We start from the raw sequence: 25,451 nt of genomic DNA on the forward strand, positions 1-25,451 counted from the left end.
CATCCGACCCTAGCTCTCTCGACAAAATTCGTGCCTACGATCAAAATTCCACCCCGGACTTCTAACCACGACATACCAATCGAATGGCGACCTACGGTACCTAGACGTAACTTTTGATTTACAGCGAGACTGATACGTCGGCCAAACATCCCGTTGTGTTAATGACAGGATCAGGGAGCACATAAACGTAGCGTGAGTGAACAATGCAGGAATCTCGAACCAGGCAGATGCAGTTCTTGCGAAGCGAACCCATCTGGCCAAGAAACCATTGTTTGCCGGGAACGAACCTTACGCGAGGATTGAAGGCACCGTAAGATTCAGATTTATTTTTTCATCCAAACTGATACCGACAGATACAGTATCTGAAAGCCCCGTATGATGCGTCAGCCAACCTTCTATCTCCATTCCGAGGGCGCCGCGTGAGTTTGTCCGACCAATAAACCTCTACCCGAGAAACGTCATCATGACGTTGGTAGACACACCGAAACCAAAACAGACCGGAAGGGGAGAGCTGGGTTCCACGAATGGGCACTTGTTCCCTGCCTCCTATTGAAAGAAAAGTAGGACCGAAGGTCGCGTCTTTTTCAGAGACAATCGTAATCCCCTCAAGAACGTGGCTTTCGGGCACGACCTTGTTCGCCACTAGAGTCACTAAATACAGGTGTATGTACCCTGTATTTAGTGACTCTATTCGCCACTAGCTTTGAATGTAGTTCAACTCTACCAAATTGGTGGCGCTGTCGGACATTATGACGTCATTTGTTTACAAACAGGTAGAGGTCTATAAAGTCGCTGTTCTGAGACCTTGCGTGCGTGTACTTTCCGTCGATAGGCTCAAGGTTCCGTTGTGGTGTATCCCCACTAGAGTCACTAAATAAGGTAACTCACGGCCTCCACGGCGAGCGTTGTTATGTTAGTTGTCTCTGCTCCTCAACTATAGGCATGCTAGATGAAACAGAGAGACACTTAGGCCCAGGAGACACTTAGGCCCGGATTCTCGGTTCGCCCTCAGTGTTAAGCGCACGCGAAGGGGCCCTTCTGTCCATGCTTCGTGAATGGACGAAAGGGTCCCTGCGCGTGCACTTAACCCTCAGGGCGGAGCGAGAATCCGGGCCTAAATATGTTCAACCTTCCCTTATTCCCCTTGCTCCCTTCGTCGATTTTTGAACATATAAGTTGGTCACTCGTTAAATAAACTTCGCTATGTGTGAGGATTTGCTTTGCTTTGTCTGTCCTTCTGTGCCTCTCGGATTCCTGTATGCATAGTTTCCAGCTTGCCTCATGCACTCTTTCCCTCAACTGGCGATGACTCTTGTGCGGAGCGGAAACAAGATGGCTTCCCTGCGGCTCTCGGTGTTGCTACTCTGAAGCGAAGCTTATTTAGTGACTCTAATCCCCACCAGCTTGCCGCCATTTTTTTCAATAGGTTCCACTGTATACATGCCAGATTACAGATGCGTGCGCACAAGAGCGGTGTTATGTGATTGTCAAGTCCCATTCCTTGGATTGCATGTTCTACAACGCTCTTCTTGGCAAAGATACGGTTTTAAGTGGAACAATCCCCTGCTACACATCCATACCTCATTTTCATCGGCAAATGGGATATTTCGTCATTCTGACGTGTTCACTCGCCTTCTTAATGTGAAACTCCTCGTTCCACACACGTCGCAGTACGAGTGTATTCAAATTAATGAGCATTGGGTACAGGATATACTAGCTCTCAGTAGCCTTATATGAGATCCGCAAACCACCAACCCCTTTAGGGAAATGTAATTCCTTGTTAGTATGTGCAGCCATGTTCCTCTCGCCCCGCGTAATGCCCTTCCCTAAAGGCCCTTGGGGTGTATCGAAATAAAGAAATAAAATGTTACGAGCTTCGACCGGCAATTGCAACGTTTATTTCCAAAGCGGTTTTCACGTGTCGTAATGCAACGTTTTGAGTGCTGGGAACTGTAAAGTGAAAGAGAAACCCACAAAGTATGTTTTTTTTTTCCTTTTTTTTTTCCTGAAAGCTGTAACTTTGATGTCGCATACACCAAAAAGTTCCGTTGTTCCATGGAGTATCGTTTCAGCAATCAAATTTTAAAGATTGCTGCCCCGAGCAAAATTTACGGACTCCAAGATGCGACAACCCTGAGGCGACTCCCGCGCCATCTTTTGAGAACTCAAACGACTACATCTGTTACAATTTGCTTTGATTTCCCTTTCGACAAACCGTCCGGTTGCGAAGACCCTACTCCGGTTACTCATCAGAAGACAGACAGACCAAGTCCACATCAATGCCAACTATACAGCTTTATTCCGAACTAGCGGAACACTAACTGTGTAAAGAAACAGCGAGTAGAAAAAGTAACCTACTAGCTGCGTTTTAGCACTTTAATAAAGGCATCCCTGGGTATTTCTATGTTGCCGATAAGCCTCAATGTCTTCTGCTTCTCCGAATGCCTCTTCAGCAACTTCATCTTCCTCGTAACGTCGCCCCCGTACTGAAATGGCACATAACTCAAACTATAAACTTTCGTTTCGTTCTTATTACTATCACAATTCCCGGAATGCCCTACTCTTATAATCAATTTCACTACCACGGTCGGCTAACCTCCCTGCAATTCCTGAAAGCCACAACTAATTAGCAGCTCTAATGACATTAATATAAAGATAATATTTAAAACGGTACTGTGAAGCAGTTGAGGTGCAATCTTATAAAAGGAGCTCATTCGATAGCGTAAGCGTAGCTCACATGACTGGAACGTCACAATTTCCGTCTCAATTACAGTTTTTTCTTTTTTTGTAAATCAAAATTGAAAATTGTGGGCCACACTGCCGAGGTAGACACCAACATCGAGTACATCGGCAAAATTACATTGTATGCACATAACTCTGGGTCTAACGCAACAAGTTTGCAGTGCGCCGCCTCAACGCATGGAAACCAAAATCTCACTCACTCATACGCACGAACTCGCGCCCACACACACACACAAGTACATGGTTCACTAGAGCCCTGCGCGGATGAGATTTTTGGCATCCGCATCCGACCCGCATCCGCGCACACGTTATCCGCATCCGATCCGCACCGCACCAAACACAACAGTTTACATCCGCATCCGATCCGCTGAGCAAAACGCACCATCCGCATCCGATCCGCAAAATCCGCACGTTTCAAAAGATGCGTAAAGACCGCCGGAAGCATGTTGGTATAATTTCGGATGCCTCCATGCTGTCACGGAAGGACTCAGTCATGACGACAAGCAAAGGTAAACCTTTCAACAAACGCGATATGGAGGGACTTCTGGAGCGCGTGGAACGCTACCTCGTCGGTGCTCGCGCGGTTCGAGACACCAGAATGCCTCCTCTCCCATCTTGGCGCCGTGCATGGACAAAGGGACAAAGGTGAACCCGAGCACGCGCTCGCTGTCGGCGCGCAATACAAATAAATTGTTGGTGGAAAAATGACAGCACGCGGTATATCCGCATCCGATCCGCTGCCTTCGTATCCGCATCCGACCTCGCGCCATCCGCATCCGATCCGCACACCGCAGAAAGTGCTAAATTTTCATCCGAATCCGCAAGTATCTTGCGGATATCCGCTTCCATCCGCGGATGGTGCAGGGCTCTAGTTCACACTACTGCGTTTCACTGCGTGCGGACGCGGGCAAACGTTGGTTTCCGTGGCAACAGACGCGTGCGAGACCTTCCGCAGCAGAGCGCAAGGGGTTCGCCCGAGCTGAGCTTTTTCCCATGCACGCAGCGAGCCGCAAGCGGAGAGCCAATTGCTGCCTTCCACGCATGGGCGTTGAGGCGCTTCTCCTTCTCTGCGAGACATGCTCCGAGAAATAAATTCCAACATGGGGGCCACTGTAAAGTGCATAGGAGCGCATAGAAACACGATGCAGGCTTCACTACACTTTCATTCAAACTAACAGCAGTTTGTTCCACCCAGGACTCAAACGTGGACTTCAAGCTTTCCACCATAACGCGTCGTGCACAAGGAAGTCACGAAAGACGCGCTTTGGCTGACACTTGCGGTGAATGCATGTATGCGAACTGACACCCAAAGGTGCTTTGCATACACAACTCCTTTTCCGGAGCGGAGCGTTTCATGACCTCTCACGCTCCGGCTTGCATGTCGGAGCGCGTAAGTGCTGCTCTTGGTCCGTGACGTATGGAGGAAGAGGAGGCCGGAAAAAACAATGAGCCGCCTTGGAAACCTCGCCGGGGAACGCTTCGCATTTGTGGCTGTGAAAGACCATTTAGTAGAGGCACACGAGTACGAGGGACAGAGTACACCGAGCGCGTTGGGTAGTTCCGCTACTTAACAGGTCCTAATATGCTTATCTGCGGACAGCCACAAAGAGAACCGCGCGCGCGCGCACCGTGAAGGCGCGCGTTTGTATCCGTGCGAATTTCAAAATGCTCTCGTGCTGGCCCCGTAGACGACGACAACGACGACGTTGCCTTGCTGCCACGCACTACCGTGCTGGCTCGTCAGTTCTCGGCTACGTCCTGGAGTGAAGTCACGGGTTGAGGCGACACATCCGGGACATTCCATCAGCACCGATCAGGACTCATGTAGAGGAACACCATCTCCTCCACATTTGGTGGCACGACCTAGAAACACCTCAGTTCGGTGAATAATTCTGCCTTCTACCATCACAAATTTCACAACGACAACCGTCATCATGTATCAACATTCGCACAGCTCTTCAGTGGCGCTAGGGCCCGCCTCGTGAGTCTAGGTCTTTCCACCGGGACACGTACGTAGGAGGAGGCCACGCTCACTTCTTCCGGCTTCTTCAACGCCCCGTACCGGTCGCGGTACGCCGTTGTCCCGCACTCTTCTCTAGGCCTCCACGGACTTTGCTATGGCACTCCCCGGCATCACCAGAGACACTTCAATGAGCAACGCGCTCCGCTACTGGTCTCTGTATGCCGCTGGCTCTTTCCCTGACGTCGCACATGCGTCAGCTCGGCTCGCTCTCACTCGCGGCCATGTTTCACGCTGTCTTCGTCGCCCTGCTTTCATATATGACAACCTGCGACATCGACATTGGCGCAGCAGCACGATGAAACGGTACCACATTGCAAAATGACGACACCCGTTATCCTGCTGCGGCCACAACCCCAGCTACCTGTCATTCACGTGTAGTCGTCATTCTTCCCTTCATGGCATCGACGCGCGCTTCGACGGCAAGCACCGCTTCGCGTCTGGGGGGGAGTGATGTGGCAGCACGTGGACGACGACATGGGGCCTTGCTGCCACGCGCTGGCTCGTGAGCGTCGTCAGCTCTATCGGCTACGTCTGGAGAGAAGCCACGGGTCGAGAAGGTCCCCCAGCACATCCAACCCCCTGGGACGTAACCAATCAGGATTCATGTAGGGGAGCAGCATTCTCTTCTACACTTTATTTCTCCTGGATGTCGCACACGCCTCTAACAGTAATGCTCGACCCTCTCTAACATTACACTCCCCTTCAACCGTTTGCTCCGAGCAGTTGACCCAGTTCAACGTTAGCGTGAGTACAAGGAGAAGTGGTGACTTTGCACGCACTCTTTGAAACTGAAACCAGCCTGTCGATGACGTCAGCTGAGCGATGGGGTATCTTGCTGGCAACGCTAGTTACGTCACCGGAAGAGGCGAAGCAGGGAAGGGCCGTTTCAACCAGAAGCCAGTAGTTGGTTTCGAATTCGAATATTTTATGAAAAAACACGAATTTCGTTCAACTTTTTGTTTGCTTTGCTCTTGGAAGGCATCTCCAACATTAACTTTTGAATTTGGGATTCCTCGCGGACGCTGTCACATTTAAAACACATAAATCTGAAAGGACATTAACCCCTTCACTCATCGGTGTCAGCGATATATACAGTTGAATTATTTGTAATGTTCAGAGATGTAAATATACTGACACATTTGGCAAGAACATTTTTCTTGATGGCCTTGATGTCTTCTCTGGCAATCACTTTCCCGCCAATTGCGGCCTGAAGAGCGACAGCATACAATTGCTGTGGGATGGCCTCTTTCAGTCTGAGCAGCATGGATCGACCCACAATACGGGCACGAGTGCTGTGCACTATTGAGGTTAGTTCGTCGACTTCCTTCCCATTGATAAGGATGCTCATCTGCAAATGCATGGCATCGTGGTATACAGGGTGTTCAAAATTAAGCTTTCACTAGCACTTTATCGATAGGCGAACAAAAGAAAAGTGGCTGCTACTTTTCTGTTCCTTGAGTAAGAAACAGGTGCTACATAATCAGCAGCACCTGTTTCTCACACAAGTGGCGTAAAGTTATCATCCGTTTTCCTGTCATCGCTGTGTTTGCGTAGCGCTCGTGAAAGCTTAATTTTGAACACCCTGTATACACTTACATCCGCAGAACTTGTTTATGTCAAACCATATCCGTTATTTGTTATTACGTTTTTTTAGCTGCACCAGGTATTTTAACAAAAGCTATGACAGCAGCAGAGATATACCATTTTAACCAAGCAGACATCCACTCGACGAGCGTATGTAACCACAAGATGACTAATAGCGCCAAAATTCATCAATTAACTCTTTAATTGGGGATTTTCAGGCAAAAGCGAGATGGCAGAATGGGAGACAGTCCTTGTTGAAAGCCATTCTATTTTTTGCACCTCAGGAATGCGGGGAGTATACAACGCTCATGCCATATCAGAGGACCGTGTGTTGTGGGGCAATAGGGATGACGGGAATCGGTGCGATCTCCTGGCCAGATCAACTGCTTTGTGCTCCAAACGAGCCAACGACGCTGAATGATTTACGTAGTAATATTGGACGCTGGATATTTCAATGCACGTTCTTGTACCAGGATTTTCTAAAAATAGAATGGCTTTCAACTAGGCTGATCTCTCATTCTACCATCTCACTTTTGCCCGGAAGCCCCTAATTAAGAGTTGATGAATGAATCTTAGGTAATTAGTCACTTAGTAGTGACATACTCTCTTCCAGAGGATGTACGCCTGGAAACATAACTCGACCGCAAAAACGGTAGCTATGCTGCTGTCATATTTTTTTTTAAATATTGAATATTTAATTTTTTTTTAAATATTGTGCAGCTAAAAAAAAATCCTGTAAATACTATAAGGGATATTACCTTCACCAAGCTGCTGAGCTCGTATCCAGTTTCCTCATAGTCAAAGCTGGGAAAGTTAAACGAAAAGATGATACCAAAGCATGAGATTGATCACATCCAGTGCAACATATAATTCATATATCCAATAACTAATAATATTAATGAAGACTACTGTATCACATTTACTCACATAATTAACACCTTGAACCCTCGAGCATTCTTACTTTCTGTTTCCTTGCGCGCTTAGCACACTGCCACTATGGCTAGACCTGTGTCGATGCAACCACTGCATATTTCTGTCACCAAACCCATTTCAAGAGTACTTTACGAGTAAAATGACGGAATGGACAGCAAAAAAAGATCTTATGGAGAAAGGTGGCTTTCCAACTATACAGCTGTTTTCCGGTGCATCGTTTCGACACTGGGCATAATAATTCCCATTTATGGCTAAAGGTTCCAAGGCAACTGAAGTTTCTTCAGCGCTTCATAGAGTAGAACATGTATGAAAATTCTGTTACCAGTGCAATCCCATTAATTCAAAATCTCCTAATTCCAACTACCAGGCAATTCAAACCGGTGATTTGCACTCGTCCTAAGAAGCTGCACTACTGAAATTTTAGCCGTAAAGGACATCTTTAAGATACCCTTCTTGTTCATGGGCTGTAGTCATTATTCAGGGGTCCTAACTTTTTAAAGGCAACCTCACAGACATCAAATCAAAAGCTGGACCCTCGTTCCAAAGAGGCCCACCAGGGGTGCCCCTACACTCCATCCATCCATCCATCCAAAGTCCTTCGTCGGCACCGCTAAACTGCATGTGGGAGGGGCGCCACCCCTTCCACAGACGATGTCCACAAAACTAACTCTGGATAACTTTATCTTAAACTAAACACTGTCCCGCCTGTGTTGGTCCTGCAGCAAGGGCAATTTTATAAAGGAGGCTTCACCTCATGCACGGAAGCGTCAGGTGAAGCCCACTTTCGGGTTGTGTCGTTCATATTCGTGGACTAGTCGAATATTGGATATTCGATTCGCGAATCGAATAGTTCGAGCGTTTGATATTCGATTCGAATATTCGCACACCCCTACGATATTATTACTGTACAACCATTACTTATAAAAGTGGCACTTAGTGATACCAGAGGAAAGAGGAAGGAACGAATCACGGTAATGGTGTGCACAAACGCTCCTGTTGACAACGCAGCCAACAAAAAGGCGTGGATAACAGCTGATGAATTGGGTTGGCGATATTCACGGGGTTCGCGATTGGGCTGGGCTCAACATCGCGGCTGAAGAAACCAATGCGACCACATATAACAGATTTTCTACCCTGACATATTTTTATGCTTGCCTGTACATAAATATTTTGGAATATATAAGTGAGTCTCTTATATTTCTGGCATTGCGTGACCGCGAACATGCAGCATGGCCTAGCAAGCCATATGACACATCCATGATGTGGATAATATGCACTGCCAAAACCAGAATGACAGTTGAGTGCATCTTGAGCACAGAGTTTCGATTTCTTGCTGGTGTAGTTCCATTTTAGGATAACAAGGTGTGTTAATCATGCACATAAGTATGTGAATACAGGCCTTCTTACCTTGCATAACCCGAAGTGACAGACTTGAGTTCGTCAAAAAAATCCACGATGATCTCATTTAACGGGAATTTGTACTGGAGCATTATGGTGCGATTATCTATGTTTTGTGTGCTCTTCGATTGACCTCTTCTGTTCTGTAAATAATTCCAATTAGATGCAAGTTGGAAGACGATTGCACTCTCTGTATGCGCTGCTGTGCCACGATGCATATGAGCGCTAAGTAGGGTTCTTTTTTGATCACATTTATGCATTTAAAAATCTGGAGGGGTAAATGTCTGGGCCGTTATATTGAAATAATAATTAGGGAAAATATAAGACAAGTTGATTAACAGCCTACCGTGGAAGTAATTTAGCATCTTGTTCGTTAAGCGTTATAATCACGCATGTTTTTCGACATCATCTCAACTCAGAGAATATCCTCCCAACATTGCAGCTCCCATTTGCAATACATGTAACATGACTGCTGCATTTGCTAGGCTGGGCGTGATAGCACTATGGTTACTGACATCAACACTGATTTTCTAACCAGCCTTGGTTAGCAACTACTTGTAATTTTAACCAGTTATTGAAATTTTTCTACAAAAGTAACTTGTAACTGTAACTAGTTACCACATTTAATTAAAGTAACTGCACAATGTAACTAAGTTACTCAGGTATTGCAGTATTTTCCATGTGTCGGTTCCCTAGTGTAATTTTGTCACGGCTTCAAATACCCTGCCGTTTTTTCTTTCTTTCGAAAAAGTGGACTTAACCCGACCTACTAAAAACTTCACCCAAAAGCGGTGAAGCCTGCTGGAAAGCAACCCACCATGCACAAGCTCATGATGTCACTGAGGTACTTGTCTGGCGAGATGATTGTTCCAGTGGCCATTGGTTCATAATACTCTTTCACGATACATGGATCAGGTAGCTGCATGCACAGAGAGAAGTAGCATAAGCCAAAGTTGTTAGTCGACGACTTCTGAAGTAATATTGCGTGATTGCACGATTATACTTTGACGTAATTGCAATTGCTTGCACATGTAATGACCATGATAAGGATTATCTTTAACTTATTTGATAGTAATTTTTCACATTGGTGTTGCAGTGAATGGTGAATGATGATAGAATCTAGCGTGGTCAAAACACCAGTAATTTTCAGTGTTGGTGGGTAACTTGTTACTGTAATTAAGTTACTTTTTGAGTGAGTTCTAACTAACTCATTACTTTTGAATTCGTTCTTTTTGTTAACTTCTCATATATATTTTTGTTAAATAATAAGTACCTTCAAAGTAACTTGTTACTTTCAAAAGTAATTAGGAACTTTCCTTTTCATAACTTGTAACTTTAGCACATTTTTGGCACAATAACTCGACTTGTCACGAGTTCATTTTGTCGAGAAACTTCTATTATCTGGTAATTTCTTCAGGAATTCCTCATCTTCTTTGTGTCGAAAAGAATTTGCATGCCAAATGCAAAGCGGGCATCAATGCAAACAGCCTGTGACGATGGTCTATACATATTCCAGAAAATAAGTGAGACAGCATAACCTGTTCAACGAGCAGCGTGAGATCCTGAAGGAAACCTTCCATTGCATCAAATGTTTCTTTATTACGTAGCAGTTAAACACGAGAATGTGAAAAAAAACGTGTCTGGAAAGCTTGTCACCCTGGGGTTGTTAATTTGTGCCCACTCACCAGTAGTGGATTATTTATCGTGACCATTTCACCGCCGTACTGTTTGATATTCTTGGCACCAACAATTTTCACTGTAAGTGATAAAATTATGCATGCTCGTTAATGTTTTGCTTTTTCGAGTAGAGAACAACAACAACAACAATACAATACAACTCAACAATAGAGAAAAATAAAAACATACACATACCTTTATAACAGACACTAGGAGCGGTGACCACAACCTGGGCATTAAATTCTTGGTCCAATCTCTGGCAGAAGACATCCATGTGCAGGAGACCCAAGAAACCTAGTCTCCAGCCCTGGCCCAAGGCAGGGCTAGAACATGGTTTTACATATGTGTAACTGGATTGACAGGTAATTAGACACCAAACTAACAGTCAGGAGGAAAGTTAAGAATACACCGTCCCAAATTATTTACACTTGGGGAGGAGGAAAGTGGAAAAATCCTGGGAAGCATGGTTGTGAGGCCTACCTCGATTCCAGTGAAACCTGAACACTGGGATCATTAAGAAGAAGTCTTTCGATAGCACTTCGCAGCTCCGTGTTTTGGGACTGGTCCTCTGGGTAGACTCCGGCAAATACCTTAAATGGTGAAACTTATGCAGTGCTCTAAAATGCACCACCCACACCCAATCACGTTGATACGTTGACATAATTCGACGACGGGCACTTATGGTCAGCGGAAGAAATCCTCACCATAGGTTTCGATTGCTCAAACTTGGGTAATGGCTTTATGTCTGGGGATTTATGTGATAATGTGTCACCCACGTGCGCTTCTCTCGGAGACCTCATGTTGGCCACCACGTAGCCAGTCTGCCCGGCACACCTGTCGAACAAAAATCACACTGCGATTCCTTCGTTCACATTACACCGAAAACATCAGTGGTCCACGGATATGATGGCACATAATGTACGTACGGCCCTGTGCTTTAGGGTAAAAACCAATAAAACCCAGTTTTTAATTGCTGCTTTAATTGCTGCTCAAATAGTTCGGGCCATTTCACAGACAGTGAGTCGAGTGCAGTCTCGTATTTGGCGAATGGATTACTGCGGGTGGGTCAACTTACATGGGACAAAATTAGCTGGTGAAGAGTAGTAATCAGTAGCTATGTGGGTACTGTGGTAGTGTAGTGTACTGTGGGTAATGTAGCTATGTGGTGAGACATTTACTTTTCTCCAAAGTCGGGATTCACAAATCTGTGGGATTCCGCGGATAAGGGGATTACTTAGCAGTGCGTAGGTGACTGCAACATTGTTTATGCTCGTTTTGACTCACTTGCGCGTAACTGGCGTACACTCACAATTTCGGTGTTGGCGTCTCGTCAGGATGCATGAATCCCAAGTCTCGAACGATGTACGATGTTGCCGATGTATGCGAAATGATTTCGTCTCCAGGGTGCAGTTCCCCGTCGGCAGCGATGACGAGGGCGATGACTCCGCGGTACCTGTCGTACCAGGAGTCCAGCAGGAAACCGCGGAATGGAGCTGACACGTCACCCTTGGGACTGAGGGAGAGAGAGACCTTCGGTGGATCTCTGTTCGGAGCACGACCTATTACAGGTTTTCGCAGTGATTTTAATCCAAGCGCCATCGAAATTAATCCGTGTGCCATGCAAACTTTATGGGGCATGGATTAATTTAGCTGGCACTTAAATTAAAATCGCCAGGAAACCCTGTAGATTATAGCGACCATGCCGTAGGCACCCCTTCCCAGCGCCGCATTTTTGGAAGGTAGCGGTGGCGCTACTCATCGTCCCAGTTATTGCTTCCTCAACTTCTACGATACTTTGTACTTCAGCTTACCTTAATATTTCTGTACAAGCGGTGGGTATGCCACAAATGTCTCATTCTGAGGTTGATTATCATCATCATTCTACGCGTTTTCATGGGAGCTATTGCCGTCGTCTGCTACGGTAGCCGTACGTACGCTTCTGTGCGTTCAGAATTCAAATTTACGTCGTCCAATCGTGATGCAGGTCTCACGTGCCGACGAGTAGCGCCCCTAGCGGATCACGTGGACGGACTCGTCATAGGGGTTGCTGATTATGACATGGTCGTTATAATCTACAGGTTTTCCCGGTGATTTTAATCCAAGCGCCATCGAAATTAATCCACGTGCCATGCAAACTTTATGGCGCATGGATTAATTTAGCTGGCACTTGGATTAAAATCGCCGGGAAAACCTGTAGTAGGTCGCGGTTCTGAGAATGTTCATTTCTTTAACCAGAAGCTTGTAAGCATAGTGCCCACTTATAGCTGTCACCAGGATACAGCACGGTGGCATGAGATTGCCTCGGACATGATTTCTGGTAGCGGTTGATCAGAAACTTTGTACCATAGTGTTGTGCTATATATGCAGCTCCATTACTGCTACTTTTAGATGGTGTCGTTATGCAAGCACGAAGCTAGAAAACTATACTAGTCCCTCCACACAGTTTACCAGCCTGCTGGTGCTTCGAACTGCATGGAGCATATGATACTAGTGTTCCCCATGAACATGCCCAAAACATGTGACAGCTATAATCTAAACACCCACATTACTTCTATACACAGATGTACTTATCTCGTATGTAACGAGTTACTTTGTCTGGTAACAAAGTAACAATGTAGTTCTTTTGCAATAAATGCAACTATGTAGTAATGAATTTTGTTACAAAAACTGCTAGCTCAGTACCAGAGCTACTCATTCCTTTTTTTCCCCGTTTCCACTCTGGTTCAGCATGAACGACACTGTGAAGTGCATGCTAACGTTCCATGTTGAGTTGGTAATGCGGAAGAGGAGAGAAAGAGAAAAAAAGAGAGGGGTCTCTGACATATTTCTTTTCATATACACAAGGTGCTCGTAAATTGGATTGATTGATTGACTGATTGAGATCTGGTTGTGTGCATATCCTTACGGTGGTATCCTTTCGATGATGGATTTAATGAGTTCCTCGATTCCTGTGCCAAGCTTCGCAGATACCTTTTGACACAAAGGGCATTAGAGGGCATTCCACGAAAGAAGCAAACTTATATGATCATACTTTGAGGATCTCTTCCTTCTGGGTCCCAAACAGGTTGTTCATCTGATCTGATACGCCCTCGACGTCTGCATTCTTCAGGTCTACCTTGTTGAGCACCGGGATTATGGTCAATTCTGAACAGAACGCCATGTTGAAATTGGCCACTGTCTGAGCTTGAATGCCCTGCAGTTAAACTCATTTAGGTTGTGCTGCGGGTAAGCTTCCACTGACAGAGTGTTCCTAAGTAGACAAGATCCAGAACACACCTGGTTTGCATCCACTAAGAGTATGACGCCTTGACAGACAGCGACCGAACGCAAGACCTCGTAGCTGAAGTCTACGTGTCCCTAGACAGAGGAGCGATTCTATTGGATGATATACAAAATAGGATATTTGTGATATTAAGATGAACCTTTGCGATGATATACAAATGGTTCACTCAATGCATCTCCTAATTATTCAGCCTTGTGTAACCGCCTTCAGTGTAGCTGTACTATATATTCAAACAACAACATTTTATACACCACATACGATCCTCAAAATTTCACTTCATCTGGTTAATTATATGATGTGCAGGACCTACTAAATGATCATGACTAAATGACCCTGATCATGTGACACATTTCCAAGGATGTGCAGTAGTTAATCACTTGTAGTTAAACCACTAGTTAAACTACCACATGGTAGTTAAAAAGTAGTTAGAAACTACATGCAAAAGTGGTAGTTACAACTACTAGTTAAACTTATTTGTTTTGTAGGCTACAACTACTTCAAATTTTTTCCACTTAGATTTCCGTGTGCTTCACGGCCTCCTTTCTTGGTGCTTATTAGTGACAACTCTGAGAATTTTTTCATCTTGTGCATTACACACGTGCACAAAACATGAGCACTGTGCATCTGACGGCCTCATTCCGGAGTGTATATACAAAATATATATATATTTTATAAAATATATATAAAATATAAGAGTAGTTACACATGTAGTTAAACAACTATACATCCTAGTAGTTGCAATGTAGTTTTAACTAGTGCGGCTGCGATGTAGTTACACTTGTAGTTGAACTACGATTTGATGCAGTAGTAGTTGGTAGTTACGGTAAACTACTAAAAAGTAGTCGCAGCACATCTCTGCACATTTCATTGCTGACACGTCCATAAACTGTATTTAACATTTCAATCACCTATACATGTACCTTACATTATTAAGTAGCATTGACCGATTGACTTCGCACATATCATCCATGACCTCGCACACATATGTGAAGCATTAAAAAGGCTGTATGAATATGTTAATAAAATACAATACCGCGTGGTACACATATTGGCAGGTTGCTCTATAAAGTGCAACGTAATACAACAAATGATAATGCCATAGCATTAAAGGGCTGATGAGGTGACATTTTATCTTCATTTACCTTCATTTCATTTCATTTATTTCTGTTTGTGTCAAACACAAAACAAGGTGGTACGTCAAAAAGCAGCAGAAGCCGCTTGACTTTATACTTAATTGATATATTGATAAGACTTAATACTTAATTGATATATACTTTAATTGCTTGGTTTTATACCCGTTTCATTCGTCAACCACGAGCCACTATTCAAAATATCTCCGCTCTGCAGTGTGTTATAACTGCACGATCAAATTTACAAAAATAGTCCGATAAAGCAGCCGCGGACGGCCTACACGATCCTTGCGTGACAAAGGGAAATTCCCCTTTTTCTCTTTGTTTCTTTCTTCTCAACTAATGCGCCACTGTTATCTGATTGAGCTACACCGCTCTCTGTCACGAGTAATGTGCCTGGATACCATGCTATGGATGTTATGTCACAACCTCCCCCGCTCACTGTAGGTCACCTGCACTCATTTTATTTTATTTCATTTCATTTCTTCTCCTTTTATTCATTTCAGAACACGCCCCCCCCCCCCCAAAAAAAAAGGCAATACTCTGGGGGTCACCAGTAGGGTTGCCACCTTTCGGAGTGAAAAATACCGGCTGAGGGAGAGGAGGTGGAATAGTAGGAAAGGAGGAAAGGCTCGTGGGAAAGGGGAAGCGGGTGAGGAACGTTCTAGCTGGCTCGACACAACCACGAACAGCTTTGCACAACCACTGCTCTTGTACCCTCCGAACACAAGACGTAATGAATAACAGTGAATAATAATAATAATAATAATGAATAACTAAGAAAACGACTGGTGACTGCGGAGTTTGGTCTGTGTTCCAGATTTATTCAAGCTGTAGTGGAATGTTGAAGGAAAAACCCCGTAAAAGCCCTTATGAAAGGTCTCGAGCCACAAATACCGGCAAGAGGCTGCCGGTATCACCTTCCTACCGGCAACCGGCAGAGGAAGCAAATAACCGGCCGTGCCGGTATAATATCGGCCTGGTGGCAACCCTAGTCACCAGAGTTCTCCTTTAAGCTTTCCATTACACGTCTTTAAGACCTTACTGGTGTGTCAATGAGGTTGAGTAGATAGGATGTTCCCTCGTGGTCATATATCATAGATGCCGACTGCGCTTTGACAGTTATCCCTCTTTCTCTTTCCACAGGAAGTTTGTCCAGGACTTGTCTATTCTCTGCAGACTTCTTAATCGTACCTGGATGGGAAGGAAGGCTTTGCACATGTCTTTCTCGTATTGCCAACTTCATAGAAGTTTGATTACATTCATAGGGACCCGATGCTGTACGCTACGACATGGCAAGGCTCTACGACACTCACCCGTGAACTCGAGGAGGCGATCAGAGAGTGTGCTCTTCCCGTGGTCCACGTGGGCCACAATGCAAAAGTTTCGAATATTTTCTTGAGGAAAGTCACCAGGATCAATCTGTATAATGCAACAGGCTGCATCAGGCCATAGCCCTCGACAAAAGTGCCCCCACCCCCCAACCTTAACATCTGCTGACAGTGCGTGGGTGGAATAAAGAGCATGCTGAACAATGGAACAAAAAAGGTGGATTTTCTTTTCTCACAGCGCGATGTCCAGCATGCTCGTGCACATGTAGCAGATGGTGTTATTGCAGACGCAAACAAGTTAGCCACTGTAACAGCAATAAAAGCTGTTATGCTGTCAACTAGTACTGAGTGTGTGTTGCAATTTCTTGGCAATACTATGATACAACTCTGGCAGTTGAAACACATCGCTCTCTCAAACGTTTCTTTCTGGCACAAAATAATCACTTTGTAGTGCGAAGTCATCCTTCAGGTAGCCATGCAAGAAACAGTATACTTGTTTTTCCAGCAAGTTTTTCTGCATGTTTCACTTTCAAGTTATCATGTGTGGCATTTCATGAACTGTAAAGCCTCTGACAGAAGGACCACAAACAACCTTGTAAAATTCCCTTTAAACCAACCAGTTAATTCCATTCACCGTTAAAATTTTACCTCATATTTCTTCTCAACACCAGTGCTGCTACTTGAATAGTGTCTGCAACAAGAAAAAAAAATACAAAAATTATATAACATAAAGGTACGTAGATTACTACATAAATCCTACAAGTGGAAATTTAAACTACAATGAGGTTACAAGCGACAAAGAAATTTGGTCCTTTTATGATGATCGTGACAATTCGTGTTTTATTGGCACAGCGGTATCTATGCCCATAATGCGCCAAGACAGTGAATAAAACCATTAACGATGTAATTGGTCTTTTTATGCCCGACAATCTGACAACACTTGTCTTAGCAACCATGTGCATCTTCAGGATGATTGCAGCACTGAGTGTTGATAACTTATCTGTAATCATTAGCCAATAATAACGAACTCACCTTAGTGTACTCAAAATAAAAGATTGTTCATGATGCTTCCATGGCTAATGAGTGTCTTCGTGACTATATATTTTTTGTAGTAGTGATGTTAGACACACTAGAAACATAAAAATTATCCTTAAACTGCTTTATTTCCTCTATTTTATAGTTTAGTTGGAAATTCCTATGATACACAAAAGTCTGTTTTGCCCAAAGTGACACATTTTCATCTTGAGTGCATTCCAACGAGGTTGGGTAAATGATTTCGCGTTTATGTAGTTGCTGGTCACTCTGAGCAGAGAGACAGCAGTTACGCAGAAAATATTGTCCAGAATGGCATAGTTTCAACACTGTACATTTACATTTTCAAACACATTATCCGATTACATCGTCAAGATATTGACACGGCCCCCTGTAATGCAGCAGAATGTTCCACGACCAACACTGTCCTTTATGTGCACCACAGAACACTAATATAAAGCCGTTCTCAACATAGCTACATGTCCTGCATACATATATTGAACAAAAAAATAATGCTCAGTGCCTTTCCAAGAGCAGAGTCAACAGGTCGTTCAACTCAACCGTAACTTTACGCGGGTCATCAACCAGTCCAGCTGCAACCATCGCGTTGTGAAACAGCTGTCTCGCCAACTTCTTCGCCAACTCCGGATTGTCACTCTTCAACGTCTGCAGCTTTTTGATGATTGCGTGCTCCGGATTGATCTCCAGCGTCGGTTCCAGCAACTTGTAGCGCTGTTCCTCGGAAAAGGACTGGAACGTCGTCTTGACAAAGTGCCGCGCCGCAGCCATCTCCTCGACGGAGACCAGGCACGGATGGTTCTGGAGCCGCTTCGTCACCTTCACCTTGTGGACCATCGGGGAGAGTTCCGTCTTGAGCCAGTCCGCCACCTCCGTCACTTCGTCGCTCACTTTCTCCGTCTTCTCGACGTCGCGTCTCATTTCTTTTTCTATCGACGTAACGTTCTTCCGGTTGAACTGCTGGAGCTGCACCAGGACGAGTTCGTCGTAAGGTTCGAAGCAGAAGAGGACTTCGACGTCGCGCGAACGTACGGCTTCGAAGTACGGAGAGGACTCCGCAAGCTGTCGACTCGGAGCCGCGAGGTAGTAGATGTCCTTCTGGCCCTCCTTCATGTTGGCGCAGTATTCCGCCAACGTGACCTTGTCCCCGTCCGGCTTCGTGGACGATTCGAATTGGAGCAACTTTGCAATTTCCTCTTTCTCGACCTGCTCGTGGGATGCGAGAATTCCTTCCTTGAGGAAAACACTGTAGTCGTGGTAGAACTTGCGATAGCTCTCCGGTTCTTTGTTCATCCTGTCGTAGAGGTACCTCGAGAGCCGGTTCGTGATGACCGTGCGGATTTTGCGGATGAGCGCGCTGTCCTGCAGCAGCTCGCGGCTGAGATTGAGAGGGATGTCCTCGCTGTCTACGACCCCCTTGACGAAACGCAGCCACTTCGGGAGGATCTCGGCCTTATTCTTGATGAGGACTTTTCTCGAGTAAAGCGAGAGCCCGCTCTCGGTGTCCCGGCTCATCTCGAAGAGTCCCGGCTTGCCTTCGGGAACGTAGAGCAGGCAGTTTATGTTCAGAGGAACGTCCGTGCGAAAGTGGAGCGTAAACCTCGGCACGTCGTACGCGCTCGAGATGTAGCGGTAGAACTCGTCGTGCTGCTCCGACGTCACTTCTTTCGGATCCATCAGCCACAGGGCTTCCAGCGTGTTGATCTGCTTGCCGTTGAGGAAGATCGGACTTCCAACAAAGTTGCTGTACTTCTTTATTGTGTTTTTAACGGAGTCCTCATCCGCAAACTCTGCGGCATCGTGTTTGAGATGGAGGACAATTTTCGTTCCTTCTTGCACGCCTTCGGCTTCGGACACTTCGTACTGGCCCGATCCGTCGGACGACCAGCAGACCGCCTTCGACCCCGGCTTCCGCGACTGCGAAAACACCTCGACCTTCTCAGACACCATGAACGCGGAGTAGAAACCGACACCAAACTGGCCGATGATACTGTTCGGAGAGCTGTTACTGCCGCCTTTGGCTAACTCCTGTAAAAACTGTTTCGATCCCGAACGCGCGATCGTCCCGAGGCTGCTGATAATTTCCTCCTGGGTCATGCCGACCCCAGTATCTTGCACGGTGAAAGTCTTCGCGAGCTTGTCCGTGGCGACGTGAATTTCTAGCGGCGAATCAACACCACCACCCGAAACCTGGCCCTCGCTCGTCAGACGCAAGTACCTCAACTTCTCCAGAGCATCGCTCGCGTTGGAGATGAGCTCGCGTATGAATATTTCTTTCTCGGAGTACAAACTCTTCGCCACGATATCAAGAAGCATGCGAGTCTCGGCTTGGAATTCTCGCTTTTCGGCGGCGCCACTTCCTTTCTCTGTATTCTTAATTATGGTGTGGTAATCTTCTTGCGGTTCGGCTTGCGTCGAGTAGTAACGCGCTTCGAGCACGCTAGCAAATCGCTTACAAGATGCGCTAGAGTTGAAAACTGTGCTCGCTCGTAGAGGCGCGCGCATTGAAAGTGCCCAGATTGGGCGAAAACTAGAATAAAGTGGAGGAGTGCATTGGCGAAGAGCTCTAATGCTCACACCGAGTACGCTTGAAGCCATGCTCATCAGATGTGAGGGTTAACAAAACACAAACGATGGTTGTACGTTGTATGCGCTTAGCAAGGGGCTTCGAGACAAGTGACTTATGCTAACCTGAGGAAGGAATAAGTGAAATATTTGTGAGGAACCGAGTAATGGCCACAAACGCTTCTCGCGAGATATCTGCCGGCTAAAACTCTGCACCGCACCGCCATGAAAAGAGAATAATCACCACGTGAGAGGAAACAGGAAATCACGTGTGCTAGGTAATTGTTGCCAGCCGCGTTTCGGTTTCGTTATCTTTAGCGCCTAACTGCTCTGTCATCCCAGAGAAACAGTTACCGCCAAGAATATTACCATTGCCCCCATGAAGAACAACTAAAACAACGTGAAAGCAATGTGAGCCTTAATATATGGTTGCTAGAGGTCTTATATCATTACTGCTTTTCTGCAATTTTATGATGCACGTTAGTTTCGGTTTCTTCATTGTACGCAGCTAGGGCATTGCCTGCACGAGCTACTTTATACTCTACTCTGTAGTAGTAGGTCGTGGTTGTCTGTAATACGAAGCCACATCGGATCGCCAAAGCCCGGATGCTAAAAAGCTGCCATTACCAACAATACTTTTTATGTGGCAACTTATGTGTCAGTGTCTGATCGTATGATAGGTTCACTACGTAAATAAGTACATCCATTTACATCCATTTTATTTATGAAAAACGCAGCACATATATGAGCAAAGAACATAAAAGAACTCTTCACAAGTGACTCACAACTTCAAAAAGCAGCAGCAGTGGAGACTGTGATATGATGCCGGCTGAATTGAAACCGGTTGCCACTTATTTCAACTACGTTCAACTGTTTGTAACCTGGATTGTCCTTTGAGCCTGGTCTGATCATCCTCGTACAATGTATTTATGATAACTCGTCAACGATTTTAGTTAATTTAAGCTTTGTCTACAAAGCCCAACTCTGTGTAAAGTGCGATCAATTCTTTACAAAACTTGTGCAGGGGAAATCCCATGACGTTGTAGTAGTCTCCGGAAATCTTCTCGATGAGGCTTCCACCTTTTCCCTGGATGCCGTACGCTCCAGCCTTGCCCCTGTGAAGTGACAGACGACATTTTTGTTTCTTTTTCAGTTTCCTGCAAAATATATGGAGTACAGTAACAGAACGAAGTGATGCACAGAGTGAACTTTCCCTTGCCGCTTTCAAGCCTCGTAGAAGCAACGGAATGACACCTAACATTGCTTGAAGTTTAATTCATTCATCGAGACAGCAGTCGCTATCATCGAGATATTTTTGCTGCATTGTGTCCTGTACCTGCACAACTTATTTACAAAACAACCTCGGAGTGGTGCGGCATCATGGCCAGTTACAGCTCAGTTTCTAGTGTCAAAGTCGCGGCACTATCACAGTATGACAGACATCATGACATCCCTGATGAAACTAATGGCTTCTTCAGCCAGGTTCATGCCTAGAAACGCTGCATATACCATAATGGTTATGTTCTACAGCATAAAAACGTTGATTCCAAAGACGAATAAAATAAGTATGTAAAGAGATTGAAACATTTATTTTACTGAAGAACAAGCTTACATTGGTTCTCCAGTCTTCACGTAGCCTTCTATCATCGACTGAGTCATACCCGTGATGTGAACCATTGTCGTTTCGCTGAAACACCTTGACAAAAATTTCCCTAGAAAGGGCAAGAAGAGACATTGTAGAAACAAGAGCTGCGTTATAATTATGGTTCCTGATCTTTGTCATTCTCCGAAAAATGACAAAAATGCCACACGTATTTTTCCAATTTTGGTTTTTGGGGAGGGGGGGGGGTGATTGCACTCCCCCAAAACGTCAGTTTATACATGGGATTTCCCTGTCGACCCACCCCCCACTGCACGCTATCACAAAGAACCCCCCCCACACCGAGGGTCTGGATCTGCCCCTGTCTGGTACACACAATGTTGTTTAACCTCACCGTTTGATGGATACAGAAGTGTGACGCCTGTTTCAACTGTATGACTCCTGTTATTGAGTCTGAAACAAAGTTGAAGGTACACTGTACTCAAAACCAAAGTCGACAACAGTGCTTCACAGTTTATCCGAAACATTAAACTGCCCAACGTGCTCCAATAATTGGATCGTACTAACAAAAGTTCAGTTCTTTAATTAACGCGTATAAATACTGGGGAAATGACTGAATGTGGAAACTCAAATATTCTCTCAAGAGACTAGCATTTTTCACTTACTTTTTCAAAATCTCAATAGCGTCAGCTTGATCTTTTGGTTTCCCGTAGATTACGTTATCCACGGTGACTATGGTATCGGCTGCTATTATCAAATCTGCACTTTTCTGTATTGAGCAGGAGCATCATGAGTGTTGCAGCCGTGCCAAAATTAAGACATTTATTAGTTAATTAGACAACTGCAATTACGAACTCTTTGCACAGGTTCCAAGTGATGTGACTTACATTTGCTTTTGATAAAATTTCTGCCACATCGACTGCCTTCCTCCTGGACGTTTCGATGGCATATTGCACTGGCGTTGGGAAGTCGTCCTTATTCAAGTTTTCTTCGAAGTCGGACGTTACAATCTGGTATTTGAGACCCTGAAAATATCGCAAAAACGCTTCATCCACGACAAGATAAGCTTCAGCAAGAATTAAGCGACAAGATTATTCAGCACCTCCTAATATCGACGTGTGTTTCACAAAGGAATTATTCCCAATTTTGTCATTCTGGCTTCGGATGATTATTTCGTAGCCCCATTGATACAAAAGTTACGACTTCGAACCTGGTCGACCTGAGAAAAACTTACTCCGCTAACCGGTCTCCACGGTGTCGTTCATGATCATAGTTGGTTGAGCAATTAGATTAGACTATGGTTAAATGTGTCATTCCAAGGGTTACAACTCATTCGCGACGAAACAGGGGTGTGTTGAACTTCATTTTCGTTACTTTTCAGCTCCTACATGGTGTCATACGCTCCGTATATACTGTGGCTCGAACTTTCGTTTGCTGAATTGCTTACGACGAATTTATTTTGAAAAATTTCGAGTGTCCGTTCTTTGTTCACGAACTAGTATAGAACCAAAGGAATGCTGCTAGCAGTAAAGGCATCTCACCAGCATGTTGAGAATCTCCTTGCGTCGAGGCGAACTGCTTGCCAAAATTATTTGTTTCCTTTCCAATATTGGTAGAAGTGGCTCTAGCATTGTTCGTAGTAAACGCGAAGGTGTTCTGTAGAAAGAAATGGCTCGAAATTTCGAATATGAAACCACGTTTTAAGCCGGTCTTCGCTCTCCAATGCACGTCTGTTTGTTTACTTTCATGATGTCCTTCGCGATGGAAATGGCCCAATCGCATTGAGCTCCGCCAGGAAACCCAAACCACCAAAACTATGCTTTCCGACTCGAACCACATGCTAGGACTAAACAGACGCGATAAGGGTTTAGGGTACAGCTAAAGTGGCGACATACTCCCTCAGCATGTACTCAATAAAGACCCCGAAACAAACGTCGTTGAGACGACAAAAGGGACGGATTTAAAAGATATTTATTTTTCAGGAACGGGAAAAATGCAATCTGGTACATGTTGACTACGAAAGAGTGTGACCCTTGTCTCCGGGTTGCTCGTTCTAATTTTTCAGATCTCCTGGAAACGATGTGTGCGGGTACAAAGTTGAAAAGCACGATGTTATCGAACCGTCCACTCAGGGGGGTAGCACATGCAAAGGATTCCACTTGGCCCAGTGCAGAATCCTCCATGGTAACCTCCGTCGTTGCACATCTTGTCACATCTCTCCAAATGGTAAGGGCAGAGTGGAACTGCGTTTCATAACAAGGATAAAGAGTTTAAGGTAAACGTCCGCTCGTAACTCCACAGCCTTTTTGTAAAAAGCCGCCTCTTACTGATGCCTATGCTAAAAAATACAAGTGAATTCTTTTCGAAAAAATAAAATAAAAATAAAATAGAGGAATAAGAAGAAGCCAGATGAATTCACCCGACAAACGGACAGAAATCTCAAATAATGTGGTCAGGGCCGGTGCTAGGGGTGTGCGGTGCCTGAGACAAAGGCACATCCCGGGGCCCCTTTCACACCAGCAGTAATGAAAAGATAAGAAATGATAAGATTTTCGGAGTGGGAAATTTTAGCAGTACGGGAAATGGCAGCAGGAGAGAAGGGTGCGAAATCCTCGGTACAGCTTGCAGGGTTTGCGGATTTTTCTTAAAAGGGGAACTTTTTCTCATCACATGACGGAATGGCACATAACACATTCTTCTCTCATTTCTGTTTTAGTCGAAGATCGCGCGTGCGATTAAGTGCATAATTTGTATTTAAAAAAAAAGGAAATCCCTCGTTAAGGGCTTCGTACGTGCGCGGGGCCTAAGGCGGTCGCCTTACTCCCCCCCCCCCCCCAGCTGTGAGCTGTGAAGGAAGAAACAAAGAAAAAAGGCACAGGGACTTCCCTACATCACTCGAGGACCGTGTCAGCCGTCCGCGGCTGCTTTCTCAGACTGTTTTTGTAAATTTGATTGCGCAGAGCGAAAATATTTTGCATGGCGGCTCCTGGTGGACAGCTTGATGAAGGAAACAGGGTTTCGAGCCACGTTAAATGTCATCGCATTGCTTCTTTAAGCGTCGCTTTTGCTCAACCCATTTTACATGCAGTGCCGCAGGAGTTTGGAGCGTGGCCCGCTCTCTGAATGTCGAGTCACCAAGCTGTCACAAGCGGGAAGCATCATTTAGACCTTGCAGCTGTTGTCCTGTCAGCCTGACAAGCTGTCTCGGCAAAGTCCTGGAGCGCATGATGCTCCATCGACTGAAATTGTGGCTGGAACGACATCCTGTATTCCCAAACGAGATGTCTGTCTTTCGCAGGTGCCAGAGCTCAATGGACTCCGTCTTTGACCATGTCATCACTGTTGAGCAGGCAAAGGTCCAGAAGAAAATCGCAATGGCGGTATTTTTGGACGTGAAACAACTTTGGACGTTTCTGCGGTGAAACAACTCATCCCATGTCGTCTTGCATGTAGCTGTTGTTGAATGTTTTGTGTTGCTCCAGGCGTGTCCGCCCTGCTCAGCCTAACCGTCGCTAAAATGTGCATTTCATTCGTTCAAAAGACTTCGACCGACATCGAAAACACGCGGCCCAGACACGTTGCCCAGTGATATCCCATTTTGAAACACGGTCATTCGCTGACCTTGGAGATATAAGCTTTAATATTGGAATTTTTTTTATTGTGAATTTTATAAGATCTGAAATTTTGAACACTCTAAATTGCGGGCATACCCGACTGTTTTGTTGTTGTTGGTGGTTGTGGTGGACGGAACTGCTGTAGTCGGCCACGCTCAGGCTGGTAACCGTCACGATAATCGTTACAGTGCAAATCCTCACCTTCCGAAACGCGTCGTTACGGTTGGGGGAAGCGTTAAAATATCGCAAAAACATTGCTACCACTTACACTCGGATGCTTTTATTTTTCTTTTTGCACTCCCTGTAAGGACATACTAAAACCGCAATAAATTGGGACGTTTTTTTAGACGAAAAAATAATCTTACGTTTCGTCCCTCCACGAGCCACGGCCACAAGCAGCAAGGAACCTGGAAAGATGAAAAGAAGTGGAATAAGGAGAACGTCTATTCGACAGAAGCAGAAAGGATCTCGCTGGCCTCAAAAGAACCCAGTGTTGGTTTCCTTTCCAACTACAGAATTTC

At 45.2% G+C, this 25,451-nt stretch overlaps 3 protein-coding genes and 1 long non-coding RNA gene across 4 annotated transcripts; 1 reads left to right on the forward strand and 3 right to left on the reverse strand.

Moving 5' to 3' along the window:
• Nucleotides 1-2,276: 2,276 nt before the first annotated feature.
• On the reverse strand, nucleotides 2,277-19,990 carry LOC135401616 (translation factor GUF1 homolog, mitochondrial-like). Its single transcript, XM_064634121.1, has 17 exons — nucleotides 19,843-19,990; nucleotides 16,750-16,792; nucleotides 16,087-16,192; nucleotides 15,816-15,964; nucleotides 13,634-13,714; nucleotides 13,389-13,550; nucleotides 13,263-13,327; nucleotides 11,667-11,870; nucleotides 11,062-11,191; nucleotides 10,838-10,947; nucleotides 10,553-10,680; nucleotides 10,366-10,436; nucleotides 9,498-9,599; nucleotides 8,690-8,823; nucleotides 7,108-7,153; nucleotides 5,901-6,113; nucleotides 2,277-2,486 (listed from the first exon to the last, which is right to left on the reverse strand). Exons 1-17 carry the CDS (start codon nucleotides 19,941-19,943, stop codon nucleotides 2,358-2,360), a joined length of 1,974 nt encoding a protein of 657 aa, XP_064490191.1. The 5' UTR covers nucleotides 19,944-19,990; the 3' UTR covers nucleotides 2,277-2,357.
• Nucleotides 17,246-19,849, reverse strand: LOC135401615 (heat shock protein 75 kDa, mitochondrial-like). The gene has a single exon (XM_064634120.1). It carries the CDS (start codon nucleotides 19,753-19,755, stop codon nucleotides 17,650-17,652), a length of 2,106 nt encoding a protein of 701 aa, XP_064490190.1. The 5' UTR covers nucleotides 19,756-19,849; the 3' UTR covers nucleotides 17,246-17,649.
• Nucleotides 19,991-20,246: 256 nt separating the features above from the next.
• LOC135401621 (uncharacterized) lies at nucleotides 20,247-21,294 on the forward strand. Its single transcript, XR_010424865.1, has 2 exons — nucleotides 20,247-20,373; nucleotides 20,870-21,294. It is a non-coding gene; the product is annotated as an uncharacterized LOC135401621 (long non-coding RNA).
• Nucleotides 20,419-23,086, reverse strand: LOC135401620 (probable bifunctional dTTP/UTP pyrophosphatase/methyltransferase protein). The gene is made up of 6 exons (XM_064634124.1): nucleotides 22,858-23,086; nucleotides 22,204-22,341; nucleotides 21,982-22,085; nucleotides 21,711-21,769; nucleotides 21,329-21,428; nucleotides 20,419-20,831 (listed from the first exon to the last, which is right to left on the reverse strand). The coding sequence occupies exons 1-6, from the start codon at nucleotides 22,945-22,947 to the stop codon at nucleotides 20,675-20,677; spliced, it is 648 nt and encodes a 215-aa protein (XP_064490194.1). The 5' UTR covers nucleotides 22,948-23,086; the 3' UTR covers nucleotides 20,419-20,674.
• Between the last annotated feature and the right edge of the window lie 2,365 nt (nucleotides 23,087-25,451).

The sequence above is a fragment of the Ornithodoros turicata genome, chromosome 7 (genome assembly GCF_037126465.1).
Source record: "Ornithodoros turicata isolate Travis chromosome 7, ASM3712646v1, whole genome shotgun sequence".
In the NCBI taxonomy this organism is placed as follows: Eukaryota; Metazoa; Arthropoda; class Arachnida; order Ixodida; family Argasidae; genus Ornithodoros; species Ornithodoros turicata.

Coding starts and splice junctions, on each gene's coding strand:
- LOC135401615 (XM_064634120.1), bottom strand. CDS start 19,755: ATGAGCATGGCTTCAAGCGTACTCGGTGTGAGCATTAGAGCTCTTCGC.
- LOC135401616 (XM_064634121.1), bottom strand. CDS start 19,943: ATGGCGGTGCGGTGCAGAGTTTTAGCCGGCAGATATCTCGCGAGAAGC. Junction 8,824..9,497: donor ACATCATGAGCTTGTGCATG/GTGGGTTGCTTT, acceptor AATTATTTACAG/AACAGAAGAGGTCAATCGAA. Junction 7,154..8,689: donor GTCACTTCGGGTTATGCAAG/GTAAGAAGGCCT, acceptor TAACTTTCCCAG/CTTTGACTATGAGGAAACTG.
- LOC135401620 (XM_064634124.1), bottom strand. CDS start 22,947: ATGCTAGAGCCACTTCTACCAATATTGGAAAGGAAACAAATAATTTTG. Junction 22,086..22,203: donor AAATTTTATCAAAAGCAAAT/GTAAGTCACATC, acceptor TGCTCAATACAG/AAAAGTGCAGATTTGATAAT. Junction 21,770..21,981: donor GCTATTGAGATTTTGAAAAA/GTAAGTGAAAAA, acceptor ACTTTGTTTCAG/ACTCAATAACAGGAGTCATA.